Raw genomic sequence first — 17,268 nt, 5'->3', positions numbered from 1 at the left:
TTGTAGGAAATCAAGGGTGTTTATTGTACGTATTTGGCTAGAAAATTGACCATCTTACAAAATGTAGATTGTGCCGCATACTTGATTTATGGTACAGAACTGAATATTCGTAGATTGTCGGCTATCTTACAAAATGCAGATTGCATACAATACTTTAGCTTAGTACAGTACTGAATAGTGGTAATATAGAATTTTCAACTGTTGTTTATTGAGAAAATGGAGGATCTCAGGATCAGACTGATCCAGTATAGATTTAGGCCATTGTTATAAATCGAGATTCGTAACGTGGTAATCTCGCATCAAAGAGACTACACTTGTCTTCGTCCAGACTTTTATCCGGTTCTTCTACTCTTTATCGTAGCATCCACTCTATCTTCTCCAAGTATACAATATATTACTATTTATATCTACTAAGCATGCACACCAACTAGAACAGATTTAGGTAACATGAGCCAATAGTAGGACGACAACTCAGCTAAAATGTTACAAATAAGATTATGCAATTATTCAGTCTAAGATCATTAATAGTATAAAATAAAATATACAAAGATTAGTAAGAAACATAGCTCAGAGATTTATTACAGTATGTTATGTACATAACAGCTATCTAAAATGTATCACTGATACATCATCATGTCTGCGAAGCATTATGTATAGCCTTTATCAGCTAAGGAAATAGCATCATGTCTTGTTATTTATCATTTCAATGAATGGTAACGTTGTTTTTGAAAATAAGAAGCATGAAACTAATTTACTGTATGCAGAAAGAAGGAGTAATTATTAAGGTAGTGCTGAACTGAATATTTAATTCAACATTTTCTTATGCAACTAGCTCAAAAAGATGAGTGGTCATGTTGGTAACCTAAGTCTACAGCAACAAGAAGCATTAAATAAAGTAAATTATTCTCGAACGACTCAAGATGCTATTGATCTTTACAATTTTCGCGATTTTCTATCGATAAGTTATATAGTTAATGATTGGGCTATACTATATGTTATGGAATGTATTCATGTTTTCATATGGCCTATATCACTTAGCGTTGACTAAAATCGAAAATATCAATAGACGTCACATTCATTGAACATAAATATTAACTACTTGTGTAGTTTCGCCTCAGATTCACCAATATCTTGCCACCAGAAGAGCTAGATGACGATTACTTCTTGCTGAGATGGCTGAGAGGTCAGGATTCAAGACTACATACTTGTCAAAATATCAGCTATTGAAATTTACAAACATGTTATCTAATAGATCTAAAAGCGATTTTTCTGCAGTTAGAGTCTACGTTTGCATTTCCAACTTCTTAATCATCAATTACTGTAAAATTTGTTACTAATCGAATACTTAACCAATGTACTATTAATATCTAAAGTCAACAATTAGCCATAATTATGTAGCATGCCAAACCTACACTGTAAGCGGTATCTATAAATAGACTTCCAATTAATTTTAGCCCGAGATTTCAATTTACAAAAATCAGAAGAAATGCTAAAGAAGGTATGTTATAGTATACACTAGACTTCTTTATTTCAACTGTGAATACGTATACTTAGCTAAATTTTAACTTGGTAATTAAGGTATTACCAGGGACTCCCAAAAAATAAAGAGAGGACTGGAAGACACTTCCAGTACGAAATAATATGGAGGCTGATCATTTTTCCAGTCATTCTATTATATGGTATCAATGAAACCTTATGCCCATACTGCTCTAGCTAACTTAGCAGCAGTTTGCAGCTAATTTGGATGCGAATAGTGGATAGTATAGTGTACCACTGTAGACATGCGATACAGTTGAAATGGCAGTAAAATAATCAGCCTCCACATTATTAGTATAATGAACGACCGTTTCCTATCCCCTCTTTCTCTTTAGTAGTTCCTGGTATTATTTTGCTGGCGTTTATAAATTTAATATTAATATGCTATAAGCGTATGTTGCGATATAGCCGAATTTGTATATTATAATGATCTACTGTGATTTACTTGTGCAAATGTGATAACTAACGTACACATGCATAACTTTGCAGAATTGTCGATTTCGTAAAGAATGGAAGATTGATAGATTAGTCGCAGAGGACAATGTTCCTGAGGTAAGAGTTTTCTTTGCTAGTTGCATTATCCTATAAACTGATAAGCGAACAATACGGTACATTGGCAAGCACCATCACTTGTTATTGAAGATAATGTGGTTTAAACTAGAATGGATTCAACATAGTAATCTAACGCGAGTATTTTCTCTGCGTTATAGCTTTGGCGTACCTACTATCCTGGAGATTATATAGGATATGATAAAGATGAAGCACCCATATTCTTGCTAAATATTGGCAAATTTGATGTTAAAGGTCAGCTGCTCTTGTGAATTACATGGATAAGTTAATAAATTATTTTCTGTAGCTTATTATAACATCGTGATTGTAAAACGAGTAATAATCTTAATATGAACGTCGTTACCGATTAAATTACAGGCGTCTTTTTATCTATGAAAGCAGACGAAATAACTAAACATGCTTTAGCGGTAGCGGAAAAAGGCATGCAGTTATGTGAACGGCAGAGCAAAAAGGTAACGAATTGCTAGATTGGGTTTTGCAGAAATTATGCCTTCGTTATAAGTTAGCTATACTGTATTAATATCTTATCAAATTGATTTGCAAATGCTGCTGGTTCATAACTTTATCCTTTGCTTAGCTTGGAAAAAGAATAGAAGGTGTAACAGTTATTGAAGATATGGCAGGCATGCCTATGACTGGATTTTATAAACCAGGTGGGGTAGAAAATAAAACGTAATTTAATGTACGATTTTAACCCATCTTTTTCTAATTTGATTCTTTAACTTTTAGCAATAGCCCACTTTACTAAGGTAGATAAATGCTGTATGGAATATCACAAACTGAGCTTGCACTGAGTACAATGTGTAATCATACATAGTAGTCTATTCAAAACTTTTTGTATTAAAGCATGTTAAATTTTACGCAAGTAATGAAGATAACATTCTTTATAGGTGTTAGGAATGTTTGAGGATAACTATCCGGAATTTATGAAACATGCCTTTATCATTAACGGTACGTATAATCCTAAGTGCTAACTTTTTTCAATAAAGCAAACTCATATGACTGTGTGTATTTACTGCGCCATATTTATTCCGAAAAACTTGACAAGAACGATTTTATGCTTCTGTCTACTTTATGATCGTAGCTCCACGAATTTTCTATATCATGTTTGCAATCATGAAACCGTTCCTTAGCCAGAAAACGAAAGAAAAAATGAAAGTTTTGGGATGTAATGACACTATTTAGTTGATCTTAAGCATTCTAAAGCTCAGCAACTTTTGCAAATTTCTTACCTCTACTAATAACATGTTTTAAAATTGATTACCACTATAATTGTGGACCTTAGCTGATCATCTGCAAATACTTGAGCAATACGTCGATAAGGATTTCATTCCCAAAGCTCTTGGCGGTAATCTTACCGATGAAAATGGCGATCCACATTGCTCTGCAATAGTTAGTGCTTACTTATTGCCTCTATTTGCAGTAGTACCTTAATAAACCAATACCTATTTAGTCAAGAAGAGATCTCAGCTATGCTGCTATTTTTGGTACTATCAATTGAGTAGGTTGGATCCGGTGGCAATGTCCCACGGTCTCTTTATCGCTCTGAACTAATTAAAGAATCTGCCCGCCCTTTGGACGATTATTCTTCGGTAGTAATTGCTAGAGGGGATTCTTTAAAATTAAATTACAATATTGAAACTTCTGGTGCGTTATTAAAGTAAGCTTCAGAGTAACGGTTCGCTTTGTGCCTAATTCCATACTTTATTTCCTTATTATTAGTGATCGTAGTATCATATGTGGAAAAGCAGTATAATTTAATAATTCCAAATTAGATTCGCTCTATTATAAAGACGGCTAGATAGCAATGTGATACAAATACAATGTGTTTTCTCATCCTTCCTGTTTGCCATTAGATGGGAATTTAAAACAGACTATTACAACATTGGATTCGGTGTTATAAAGGTATTTAGAAATGATGATGGAAGTGAAGAAAATTACGAAGTGGTAAGAATCAAAATCACACGTTCGAAATAATTCTACAACGTATCGAGCTGCCATGCATTAAAATTTCAGTAAGAGCTAATATGAACACTTTTCGTTACAAAATTATTACTTGGTAATCATAATCAAGATTCCCGTTATAAGACGTAATTGTCAAATCGTAATCGAAGAGGGCAGTTACCTTTGTGAAGATCCTGGTACATGTATGTATATATTTCATGAACTTGTTCTTAGCTGCTGTTGATTTAATTTTATTGTACTTATTCCGTAATTAACAAAAGTCGTTGTTATTGTTGCGTACAAACGTCCTTTTGTCTTTGAAAATAATTTACGTTCATACACACTAGATATCCTGCATTTCGACAACAGCTTTAGTTGGATAACGAGCAAAAAATTGTATTACATCATTGAAGTTTTGCCACCGGATGAAGCCGTACCGAACAACTTTGATATAGAATTAAACAATTCTTTATCCGATAAGCCAATAGTGAATGAAAATGGCGAATAAAACTAATAAGCGATTTATACCTATTTCGAAATTGTAATATTAAAATAGAATCAGCCCTTTATGTTGCATTATTGAAACGAGCAGTGGCTACAGAAATGCCAATAGCTGTATTAATCTTTGTAGTCTGGAAATCAGGATAATAGATCTACAAAGCAAATCAGTTGATATTGACTGAGGAATGTTTTCTACAAACTAAGTTTCAAGAATCGAGTGGCTTAATCGTTAAATATGCGATTGTCACGGTACGCCGTTACTAATTAAGTAACTGTAAATTAATGAATGCTTATGAATAGATAAGATAAGGTTATGTGCTATGTTTTAATGCGCTTGTAGCTGATAATAGGATGGTAGAAATGAGATAAAAATAGAAGTTGTTAGCAGTTAATTTACTGTAGGTTTATAAGGTGTGTTAATCTCTAAAAATTGAGCTGTATATGGACGAAGGTTAAGCGTCTTAACACCTGATAGCTTGTAGCGATCTAAGTCTGAGCATATCGACATGTATATTTAGTAATGGTATTATACTAATTAATGTAACTTGTAAAGCATGAATTCTCACTCGTTAATATTGGAATTCACTGTAGAAACCTAATTAAGCGCGTGTGTTTGTAGAATAAAGTAAGTAATTGCTCAAGAAACGGCAAGACTCATATCGTGAAGAATAGTGTAATAATTAGTCAGTTGTCCGTGGAGATCAGCCGAGGAATCGAGTTCTCAAATACTTCTCTCATAGAAACTGAAAGTACTGGGAGAAATAGCCCAAGTTTTAAGTAACTACACTAGAGTTCTTTACTTTCCTTTGCCACAAGTGAGGGTTGTGACAGCGATATAATTATGAGCGTTTAAGAATATTCATATCGTAATCTGTAACTATTTCGTACCGAAATAGTTTCAGAGAATACGGATGCTATCGGTACTTTGCTTGTATTCAAAGACCTATGTACGGTCACGTTTTCTTCCTTGTTACAGCGTTGTATAATATTTTTTATTATTGCGTAAATACTCTTGAATGAATTACAGTATTATCAATAGACTATTAAATTAATTCTTTAGTGTAGTTTATAGTTAGCAAAATGGACTACATATAAATATTTTATATCCATGATTCAAAATATGATAGCAAATGATTAGACGAGCTATGATTTCACGTATAAAGTGTTCATTAATATAGGCGGTTACTTAAACATATCAATTTGTACTTTATGAGAGAGTTTTTTTTACTTCTATATCGACGTAATCACAGGCTATTAAAACATTATATTGCCGGTTTAAAAACTGCAATGGAGTATTTGTATTAACGATAGATAAGCAGGTTATTATAGTTCAAAACTTTTAGAAGTACTTGTTTACTGGTTAAAAGTGTATGCTTGGGTATACTTGTCATTTACATGATCTAGTAGTTTGTAGTAAAATTTGACATGATACTTTTTAGGCTATTTTATGATTGAATGAACTCTGAACTACTATCCTGGCAGACTAAGTTCAACTTTGACTGTAAATAATCGATCTATAAGATGTATTTGTGATTGCTCGGAACTCTGTTATTCTGTAATTAATTCGCTAGTAGGAGTTTCAGACTACGGAACAGACCATGGCGGTTACAACAACGATTCACTCCCAATTATTACAGTCTTTTCGTATAGCGTAGCGATATAGGCAAATATGCAATATTACCCATACGTATTTGGACTACCAATTACCAATTTTGGATGGAGAAAACGGTTCGTATTGTCTCCGGTATACTGTACATATTCATAGATCCTTCGAACTGTACTGCTACATAACATAGTCGGGATACGCTATGTCCTCCCTTTTCCATCTGTCTATAAACTTCGCTCATATGCTATCGTTGAGCTGTACTGTAAAGGTGTAAATTATTCAAACCATAGTTAGAAAATAGAAGAAACAACGGCTTATTGATTGATTCGAATGTATGTCCAAGTAATTGCATAATATCGTATTTAGTGTAGTACAGAGTGGCATATACATTGATCGCCTTTGTTGGATTGACCATTGCAATTGTAGAGAAAGAATATAGCCTATTTGGCATTACAATGCATTCTTGTCGAATATACGAGATACTGTAATACAATCGCTATTCTCATAAGCATTTACTATCGAATAATAGTGCTGTCAAAGCCATTATAAGATTGATCATATATACGTCAAAGTCTATCACAATATATATGGCGTTATTATTGCAAGAATCTAAGATTGGATAAAAGCCCTCTTGAACGTTCCATTGATTGTGATTCTATTACGCCCAACTTGACAGAATTATTGATCGATTTATTTGCAGCGTCGACATCATCTTGAAGGAACATGTAAGTCAACGCTTAGAAGAAACTAGTGAACATGAATACTTCTTGTCAACAACAAGCCCATATATTTTTTTCTCTCAGTGGATCTTCATCTCTTTAATCAACTAAGTTTTTACGTTCAAGTTTCTATGATAGTAGCGGCAAAAATAAATTCACTTTTCGATTCATAGTTATTTAGTCTAGAAGCAAAATGGATCGTCTTGACTGATTGAACGAGTACTTTAATATCATTAACGAATGGTTACCATATTGAAAATGAATCGTTGGCCTATATCCAATCGGTCAAGAGAATTGTTGATCATCAGTATCGTCCCATCGTTGAACCAATAGTTCCTGATAGGAGTTTGTCAATTGTAACATATCTAATCATTTTGATTACAAAATAAAATTTAGAAATTAAGTATTTTAAACAATTAGATAAAATTGTTATTCTAATAGTGATAGTTATCTAAATTTCATTATTTTATCTAACCAAAAATATATGTCTAATTCATTTTCACAATATCATTTGTCAAAGGCATTTGTTTATTATCAGTCTAGAGATTTCTATAACTAATCGCTTCAAACACAATTTTTCATTCTAAATTTGACCGAGATATTTTTAATCGATTATTATACATTCCATCATACTCACTGATATGTTTTCTACAGTTAGAATTTGCTTCATTTTTTTATTTCACCCTCAAGTCATACGAATGTAATTTGTTTTAACATTATTACCTTACATGTCAAGCTATCTATTATCCAAGGAAATTTATTTACATCTAACACGCTGCTGCGGATAAAATAATTGAACCAACATCTCCTATACGTCATTTACGATAGTAGAAATAACACAATTTTTATACGTCCATCTATCGATGATACAGTTTAATGTCACAACCTGACTTATCATCAGAAATAGAGAAGCTATTATTTAATGCATTTGCTCATCGTCAATTACATCTTTTCCTTAAATGTAGAGTATCCGACACATAGTCATAAAAGATGAGTGGCCATGTTGGTAATCTGAGCACGTATCAGCAAGAAACATTGAATAAGGTGAGATTTTATAATAGATTAAAATGTTACTGAAAAATACGTTATTTCAATCGAGATATAGAAGATAATTTGCTTTTATTAGTTTACTTTACAAAGCGAGTAAGGAAAAAGTTTTCGTTCATTTCAATAAAATGCCTAAATAGACGTAATAATCATTAAATTAAGATAACTTAACTTAACTTTTAAAGGACTTCATTAATTTGCCATTGCTTCGACAAATAGATTGATTACTAAAACATCTCATCTATCATTATTGATTTACAATTATCGCTTTATTTAAAATCAATCTGTAGCAAACTGTAGAAAACCGACTTAATACATTTTATAGTTTCTTAAACTAGACCCTAATAAAAATTGCAACACGCCATAAACAAGTCATAATAAAACCATTTATTCAAATGATATCGTTTAATCCTTTTTAATCAACTGTCATCAATTCACGATTTACTTGTACTTGACGACCGTTTCATTTTCTACAGTTTCGCCAAAACGTTGAAAACATTCTTACACAAGAAGAACTCGAAGACGATTATTACATGTTGAGATGGCTTAGAGGTTAGCTATATTGAACTATTATCTGTCGCCGTTGGTAGATTCTGATTAATCACGAATGTAGCCACTGATACATTCTCAGTCTCGGCTAATCCATTGAAATTAAGTAAAATAACTAGGATAGGAAAATTACTTCAAGTTGTAACGACTACATAAATATGATGAAAATTTTTACATAGTAATATTATAAATCAAATTTTATGATTAAAAAATTATCTAGCGAGAGATTTCGACCTACAAAAAACGGAACAAATGCTGCGCAAGGTGATTTTCCTCCTACCTGTATAGCATACTCATTTTTTGCCTACTGTAGGTTAACGTTATTTCGATTATAACGACAAGGATACTGTATTATACGATAGTTTTATAAAAAATTTAATATATCTTGCTATTATTTTACCTTAAATGCTATTATCAAACGTCGCTGTTTTTAGTTTGTTATTTGATATTTACTAACCGACATATGTCTATAAAGATTAGTTAGCAATCTTTTAATAACATAATTATAGTTAAGATACTATACAAATTTAAATATCTTTCCATTATTTTATCTTAAATACAATTACCAAATTTCACAATTTTAGTTTCTCATTTAATAATTTTCTAATCGAATTGCATCTATAAGAAATTAACTAGCAATCTTTTAATTGCATACTTATAGTCTCGATGAAATAAAATCATCTGTTGTGTAATTTTAATTTATTTTTAGCATTGCCGGTTTCGAAAGGAATGGAAAATTGACAGAGTTCTAGCAGAAGATAGCATTCCGGAGGTAGAGAAGCCTCAAACTGATTATTTATTTAAGCCTGTGTATATTCATTGAAGGAGGATAACGAAGCAATGCTTTATAATTCAATGTCACAATTTATACTCTACGACAAGGAAACATATAGTAAAGTTTATAAGTAACTACTGACTTAACTTAAACGCTCTTTACTAAACGCTAAACACACACTGCAAAGTACTGTAAAGATAGAACCCTTATTAGCATAGACACATCTACAACTTTTCACCACACAACCCATCTCAAATATTCCCGTTTATATAGGAACTGCATAATTTGTAAACAACAGCATTATTATTATACCTTACTAGGAGAGACATCTCGAACTAAGACGTTCCCTACATAGCTTTTTTTATCGGTACATACTTAATCTTAATCTAAGCATGTATCTTGTCTAGTTCAATTATCGTTAACTAGAACTTGAACCATCTTACCACTATCTACACATAATAACAATCAACGTCAAATATGTAATAAATTATCACAATTAATGTCTACGTTAAGCATTACTTATCTTACCTAGCACTACGAATATGGATATTTTCCATATTAGCTACTACTGTACTATTCTAACGATATGGTAACATCGCCACACTCTATAATATAATTTCAATTATCTTTCTAAAGTCTCATCGATTATTTCGAGCCAAATAGCATTAAATCTACGGATATATCCCATTCCATGCTTATTAGCAAACAGGATCGATACTGTATATAAAATATTTCTTAACATCGACTTTTAATTACCATTGAAACTCCAACGCAAGTAATAACATTCTGATTTTGTTAGATATGGAAAAAATACTTCCCAGGAAATTATGTTGGATACAATAAAGATAAAGGACCATTATACTTATTTTGTACTGGACGATTTGATCTAAAAGGTTAAATGCTATAGTATTGTAATAGTTTATAAGAGCGCATTCATACTTTATATTAGAATTTAGGAAAGCATGCAGTTTTAATCTTGATTAATATAAAGAATTTTAAGTTTCTTTACCAAGAACACACTATTCTAGAATACCGCCATGAATTTTTTGTCTTAATTGTTGATTATTTAGGTATTTATCATTCGCTTCGACCAGAAGAACTAACAAAGTATAGCTTATCCATTGCTGAGGAAGGTACAAAATTGTGCCAGGAGCAGAGTCAAAAGGTAGGAACGTAATAATCTTTATCAATTATATCGCAATTACTACTGAATATAGCTTGTATGGCCTAAGAACGTTGTGAATGAATTTCTGTCTAAAATACGAGTATATGCTTTATGATATTCTGGATATTTTCTTGGTCAGCATGGCAAAAGAATAGAAGGTGTGACTATAATTCAAGACATGTCAGGTTTTACCGTTAGCAATTTCTATAAACCTGGTAAGAGTTATGCTACTATTAGTATTGTGGACGGCATGAATACTGTATATTTAAACCTATTTTCAGGAATATTTAATTTTTGATCGTAAAATGCTTTATTTCATCTATATGCTTAATATTAATGAATATTTTTTATATTTTGTAGCTGTGGTCCATTTCGCTAAGGTAATACCAAAGCAGCTGCTAAATTTCTTTAATTAAATATTTTAAAATGACGCATTATTCTTAGTACTGTATGCGTAGCTAGCTCAAACACGTTATTTACACGATTAAGACTACTTCCATTCACCATTAATTTTAGTTTTAATCATACCGTAATTCTGTAGGTATTGGGGATGTTCGAAGATAACTATCCTGAATTTATGAAGGATGTTTTTGTTGTTAATGGTATCATAATAAAAAAATTAGGAATTTTATTAACCACGATGATATTTTCGTAACTATAAAGCTTAGCGATTCATCATAGTGACTAAATTATTGGTTATAAATCCCCTTATTTAGCGTCAAGAATATTTTTTATCGTGTACGCTATTGTGAAACCCTTTCTTAGCCCAAAAACGAAGGAAAAGATTCGCATATTAGGAAGTAAAGATATGGCATCAACTGGAATAGTTCCCATTCACTAGAAATCAGATTTTACTACATTAATCCCTTTTAATTTTTACTGACTGTTTCTAATATTTGGCATGATTTTGCGTTTAGGTAACTACCAGCAAGTTCTTTTAAAACATATACATGCCGAATCATTGCCTAAAATTTATGGTGGTAACAAGGTAGATGACGATGGTGATCCACAATGTTCGGCAATTGTAAGGAGTTACTTTAGCTAACATTAAGAACAATATAAAGATACATTAACCCATTTTCATACTATAGTGCATTAATTAATATATTTGTATACATCGCTTACTGCTAGGTTGGCCATGGAGGTGAAATACCTACCTCTTATTATCGATCGAGCAATAATAAAGTAAACAGCCGCTCCGAAGAAGATTATTCCACGGTTACTATTGCTAGAGGTGATACTTTGAAATTACAATTCGACATTAACATTCCTGGTACTTTAATGAAGTGAGTTCATACAATAATTTTAAATCACTATTCAAATACTTCTATATGTAGAGTGTTGGCCTATTTATATTTCCGACTTTTTAATACCTAATTTAGGTGGGAGTTTAAGACAGAAAATCATAATATTGGCTTTGGTGTTGTCAAAGTGATCGAAAATGAAGACGGAACGATTGAAAATTATGAAGTGGTAAGTGAATTAGAAGACTGGAGAAGAGTAAAAATAAAGTAATACGCGTATTATATATTAAAAGTAGTATGCATATATATTCAGTAAAAAGTTTTGCAAGATATAGCGAGCAGAAATTAGGCTAGTTGCAAGTAAATTAACAATTGAGTATGGCAGTTTAAGATAATTAAAAAAGCGGCAAATATCCTATCAATACATGACAAAGTTTTTATTATTTGGATCGTTTATCTGATCTTAAGACCTTGTTGCTGATAGATCCCTATTGCTCGACGAAGTTGTCAAAGTACTCTTGAAGAAGGCAATTATTATTGCGAAGATGCTGGAACATGTAAACCATCAACCATATAAAATAAATTAATTTAAAAACTTGCATATATTTTACTCTACCCAGTTGCCTTGCGCGTACACATTCATTCAGTTTGAATAATTTTACTTTCTTTTATTGGTAGATATTCTTTGCTTCGACAATAGTTTTAGCTGGCTTACTGGCAAAAGTCTGCACTACGCTATTGATATCCTGCCACCCGATGAGGCAATTACCGACTGAAAGGATAATTTAGAGGAAAGAAATGTAAATAATAAGGACTGATAAATGTCAAGCATGAATATCAGCATAGATTTCATGAGTCGCTACTACAGTTCGTAGCAATGTGTATCTTCAATATTACTACTACAGATCGTGAAAAGAATTTCTACCAGACTAACCTATGCATACATATTTATGAAATACTTTCAGACACTTCAGGGCTGCGCTATTTCTAAAATAGAATGATCGATTCGTGTAAAATTAATTTACTTCACAAACTTGGTGATAGTAACTTGTATTCCTTATAACCTCTAACTAATAATTATCATTAATAATAATTTCGAGTTTTTACTTTTCCAATTTTTGCTTCAGTGCGATAAAAAATATTCCTTCTAGCGCTTTCTTGTCCTTGAGAGCTACCTCGTTATAAGATGTTTAAAATTTTATCTTATAGAAATGCTGTTATTGTCCCTTACCATATTATTAATAGATTACTGATACATCTATGAAGTAGCTTTTACAACATTAAGATATCGTATTAATCTTAGCGTTTTACTTCATAGAGCACATACAATAGGAATAATATACTAGTTAAATAATAAATATATAAAAGTAATTATCTTGTCTTGCAGCTGCTTTTCATTACTCTCAGCAAATGCCATATATGCAAATGTTTTATGAAAATTTAAATGGACTAATCCTAATGTTACTATCTTACCAACGTCGCTTTACTACCAATATATGAGAAATGAAAGTATTTCAGATAACATCGCCTTACTTAATCTTTAATGTAGAAAACCATCAAATAATTTGGCTAGCTAGGTTATTAAATATCTGGATACAGCTACAATTTACATAACCATGTATCATAGCGTGGGACTACGATAACGCCAGTAATGAACGTTTTCCAATCAGACGTCAGTATTAACCAGAAAATACATAAAACACGTAGAAGCTGCTGCTTACTAAACACCACTTAATTTTGCCGTTTATCAATTTCAAACTGAAATGCTAGATATAAATTCTGCCTTTATTTGACAAATGAGAGTGTGAATTTAAGGAATTCTCGAGATATACATGTACTGCATATTATGTATACGATAACAGTAAATCTCTAATAGCATACGACAAGCAGAGCCTGATGATATTATAACGTCATTTAAGATTGTAAAGTAACTTAGTATCGTGATTGTAGGCTATTAGCAATGTTAAGTATGATATACGGTAGTGTCGCTTCTATATTTATCTTAAGATATATTTAGTAGCTCATAAATATAGACTGTAATGGTAGACCTTATACTAGAGAACGGATGACTATATAAAGATGTTGAGCTACTAATAAGGTTAGAGCTAAAAATACCGTAGAACTGTAAGTCTTACTAGTCCAAACTCCCGTCGCTTTGCTGACGGTTTACGATAATGTACCCACTTGTTAATAATTAACAGATAGTATAACCATTCGACATTATATAGATATAGATATATCCCGGTAATGGCTGCGTACTATTATATTTAAAACAGATTGATTTAATGTACGTACTGATCGTGCATTTCCACGTTGTTCACTTCGCTTTCGCCTATCAGATCGCTGACTAACTGACATTATCCTCTTAGAACTGCTTTTTGTTATATGATATATAGCAATCAAAAATAACCGGGACAGGGAAACTACAGTAGGGTAACACTACGAAATGCATGAGAGCAATAAAACTAATAGTACCTGTGAATGTGTATCAATCACGTATACCTTGTCAATAATATTTACATAAACCCTAGAGATCATTCATTTCTATACCAATTTCAAATTTCCTTAAGTAACTTTCGTATTAGTATGTTTACCGAATAAGGATGGTTACTATATACAGTATTAATGCTATGTTAAGGTTGGTAAGCGAAACTGTCAAATATACGTTTATGCTCAATTTGTTAATAAAATTAACAGATAGTATTATCACTCGATATTATATATATCCCGGTAATAGTAATGTACTATGCTATATTAAGATTAGTTAATAATCCAAAGCGCATTATGATAACTAATGAACTGTGCTGCTGGATATGCCAAGTTAAGATTAGCAGGTACTGTAAGATATCTATAGTGCGGTATAATGCCCTTAGTACTGTGGTCAATTCTATACCAATCATTATAATGTGTCTAAGGATCGCTTGCGTATGCAAGCAAAGCTTGCTCTGTCGATAACAACCGTTAGTTGTGTTATAAGAAATGTAACAATCAAAATGGCTGTGTAGAAAACACTATAAAGATTCTATGTTTATTCAATTTTCATCAGAGCATTACATCAAATCAAAATTTAAAGGCCCAGTGGCCACCCTTAGCGATATAACGAATACTATTTCAAAATCAGTACTCTGTAGAAATTACTGCCTTAGAGCTATTCGTTTTACATGAAGAAATGTTGAGGTAAAAAGTACTGCAAGAATCTTATACTGACCTATTGAAATGAACCCATAATCAGAGTCATCTAACAGTAGTATAAAAATACCCCCGCGCTGCTCGTTTCAAGGGAGGATGGGTGGGATATTAGGGTGTGGTTAGTTCATCGTACTTTGAGCGGTAGGAATAATGTCTACGAAAATACTGTAATCGTTTCTATACTGAATTTATAATGATTCTCCGTAAAATAATGTTACTAATAATAACTTGATTACGTATAAAAATAATTAAAATGTTGCTATACTGATTGTATCTGCGAAGGCTGCGGAGAGTATAAAAACAGACGACATTAGGTTATCTGCTTGTTTTTTCTATAAGTTTTTTAGTAGTTGTACTCAGCTAGAGTAGAGCTGTGTGTAGTTAACCTTTGTATTAGATCTAATAGGGTTCTTATTTCTACAAATTTTGAATTTTCTTGATCGAATTTTATGATAAAGATCTAATTCAATAACGTCTGGTACAAATCATCAAAGAATCGATTATAAATTTTATATAAGTTACATTATAGAATTCCATACAGAAAGGTTGTGCTGATGCTGACTAGTCACTATATTACTACCATACTATAATTCAAATATTATTTTGAAAATGAATACTGTAATTTCAGCTTTGTATTGCAGTTTAATGAGTAGCTTATAGGATATTCAACGTCATAAAGCAAAGTATTGATGGATGTAATGCGTATATGTTGCCTTTATTCTTAAAGTTATCCAGTAATACTTTTAAGCAAATGTAGCACCTCTGCTACCAAGGTATTCCATAGTTTGTATTTATTTTAAATCATATCAAAACCAAAGCATGGGTGATGCAGGGCTGCACTACTGACAGAGTTTTAAATAGACACAAAGTACTTTGATATCAGGTTAAAACTCCCTTAGCAAAAATAAATAAATAAATGGTCATGAGCTGCTGAGTTGCTTCCTTTTAACTGGTCAAGGTACAATCGCATGATGCTTGTTATTCTGATAGTAAGTTAGACTTCCCTTACTTAAAATGAACTATTACCGCCTTGAACGGTCATCAATATGTATGTAGATGCTGCTAATAAGCTATGTTGATCTCTAAACTCATACTGCTAACTGGCATTAGCTGAAGACATAAACGCAGCAGATCGCAAACTTGTACTCGTATATCAATTGTGTTCTTGATATGGAATGCAGCTATACAATGTCTAATTTTACGATAGTTTCTTTGTAATTTTATACAGCAATACTAGCATTTAAAGAAAAATTGCAAATACGCGCATGTAAATCCGACGTAATGAGCGAAAGGAAGTCTTCTTTAAGCGCCTTTTTGTAAGCTTCTAAAGTTCCCTCCGAGAATTAGTCTAGCCTTCGTATCATTTTGAAGATTAAGATCATCTAGTATTATTATAGAATTTTTAACGAATAAACGTAAATTAGTAAAGACTTTCCATTTAGATGAGAGTAGTTTCCATATTACAAATCAAATTTTACAGACGCTACATTAGTCGGAATATTTTTACAAGCTTTTCTTAAACTCAATTTATACTTTGTATAGTACGATTCTCAATTAAAACTTTTTATATATTGATCTAGTCTAACTCTCAAGATACTAAATTTTAGATAAAATAGATCTGTTTTATAAGCAGGATACCTATAGGAAACATTAATAATGGCTACGGAACACAGTTTCTATGATACTTCAAACCAATCTTTATGCAGTGTTAATCCGTAACAAGTCATTTATCGACATAATTTATCTTCATGCTTCCTTATCATTTTTTGAAGCTTAACAAATCATAATAATTATGCGACTAATTATGTAAATAATATGCGCTTCTCTTTTATTTCCTGATTTCATTTGCATGAAATAAAATTGTACTATTCATCCAATCATACAGATGGAAATACCCACCAATGTAACTTGTACGCATATTCCATGATGTTCAACTACGGGTATAAAATATAAATTCGTCTATACGATATCGTAGTAGGACAATGTAAACCATGAACAATTAATAATTTTAGGCTGCTTTAATGGCGAAAAAATTGCATTAGTATTAGAAAAATCATGTAGATCGTTACTAACTCTGGCTTATAGAGTGAAAACCCATTCAACGATAGAAAGCAATCTTCACGTTCAATCTTAAGTATTTCGTTTTTAAGAGAAATACATCTTGACGGTGAAATTGTAATCAAAACTTGGCAAGCCGAAGATAAAAACTCCCTATTTTCAGTGTAGAGAAGGGTTCAAAATGCGTCTGTCAATTAGAAATTTATAATCGACACGAATATTTAAACAATTATTAGTCTATTCAGGCTATTATTCTATATTATATACTGTATATCTATATTCAGGCAGATATTTTGGCACATTTTAGCCGTGCATTATATTAGTAATTTTAATACCCTTCATTGATTAATTAGTTAATGCTATCA

General features: G+C 31.8%; 2 protein-coding genes across 2 annotated transcripts; both read left to right on the top strand.

Annotated features, from left to right (window-relative positions):
• Positions 1-841: 841 nt before the first annotated feature.
• TRIADDRAFT_60317 (uncharacterized protein) lies at positions 842-4,558 on the top strand (the record flags this gene model as incomplete). Its single annotated transcript, XM_002116297.1, has 14 exons — positions 842-895; positions 1,108-1,183; positions 1,455-1,498; positions 2,026-2,088; positions 2,247-2,340; positions 2,464-2,558; positions 2,684-2,759; positions 2,836-2,855; positions 2,997-3,057; positions 3,392-3,498; positions 3,612-3,766; positions 3,963-4,053; positions 4,181-4,253; positions 4,398-4,558. The coding sequence occupies 14 exons, from the start codon at positions 842-844 to the stop codon at positions 4,556-4,558; spliced, it is 1,170 nt and encodes a 389-aa protein (XP_002116333.1).
• A 3,308-nt stretch (positions 4,559-7,866) lies between these two features.
• TRIADDRAFT_60316 (uncharacterized protein) lies at positions 7,867-12,432 on the top strand (the record flags this gene model as incomplete). Its single annotated transcript, XM_002116296.1, has 14 exons — positions 7,867-7,920; positions 8,400-8,475; positions 8,693-8,736; positions 9,182-9,244; positions 10,047-10,140; positions 10,318-10,412; positions 10,552-10,627; positions 10,773-10,792; positions 10,954-11,014; positions 11,330-11,436; positions 11,544-11,698; positions 11,795-11,885; positions 12,141-12,213; positions 12,335-12,432. The coding sequence occupies 14 exons, from the start codon at positions 7,867-7,869 to the stop codon at positions 12,430-12,432; spliced, it is 1,107 nt and encodes a 368-aa protein (XP_002116332.1).
• Between the last annotated feature and the right edge of the window lie 4,836 nt (positions 12,433-17,268).

This window comes from Trichoplax adhaerens, genomic scaffold (assembly GCF_000150275.1).
Source record: "Trichoplax adhaerens TRIADscaffold_14 genomic scaffold, whole genome shotgun sequence".
NCBI classification, from domain to species: domain Eukaryota; kingdom Metazoa; phylum Placozoa; class Uniplacotomia; order Trichoplacea; family Trichoplacidae; genus Trichoplax; species Trichoplax adhaerens.
This window is presented reverse-complemented; position numbering and strand designations above follow the sequence as displayed.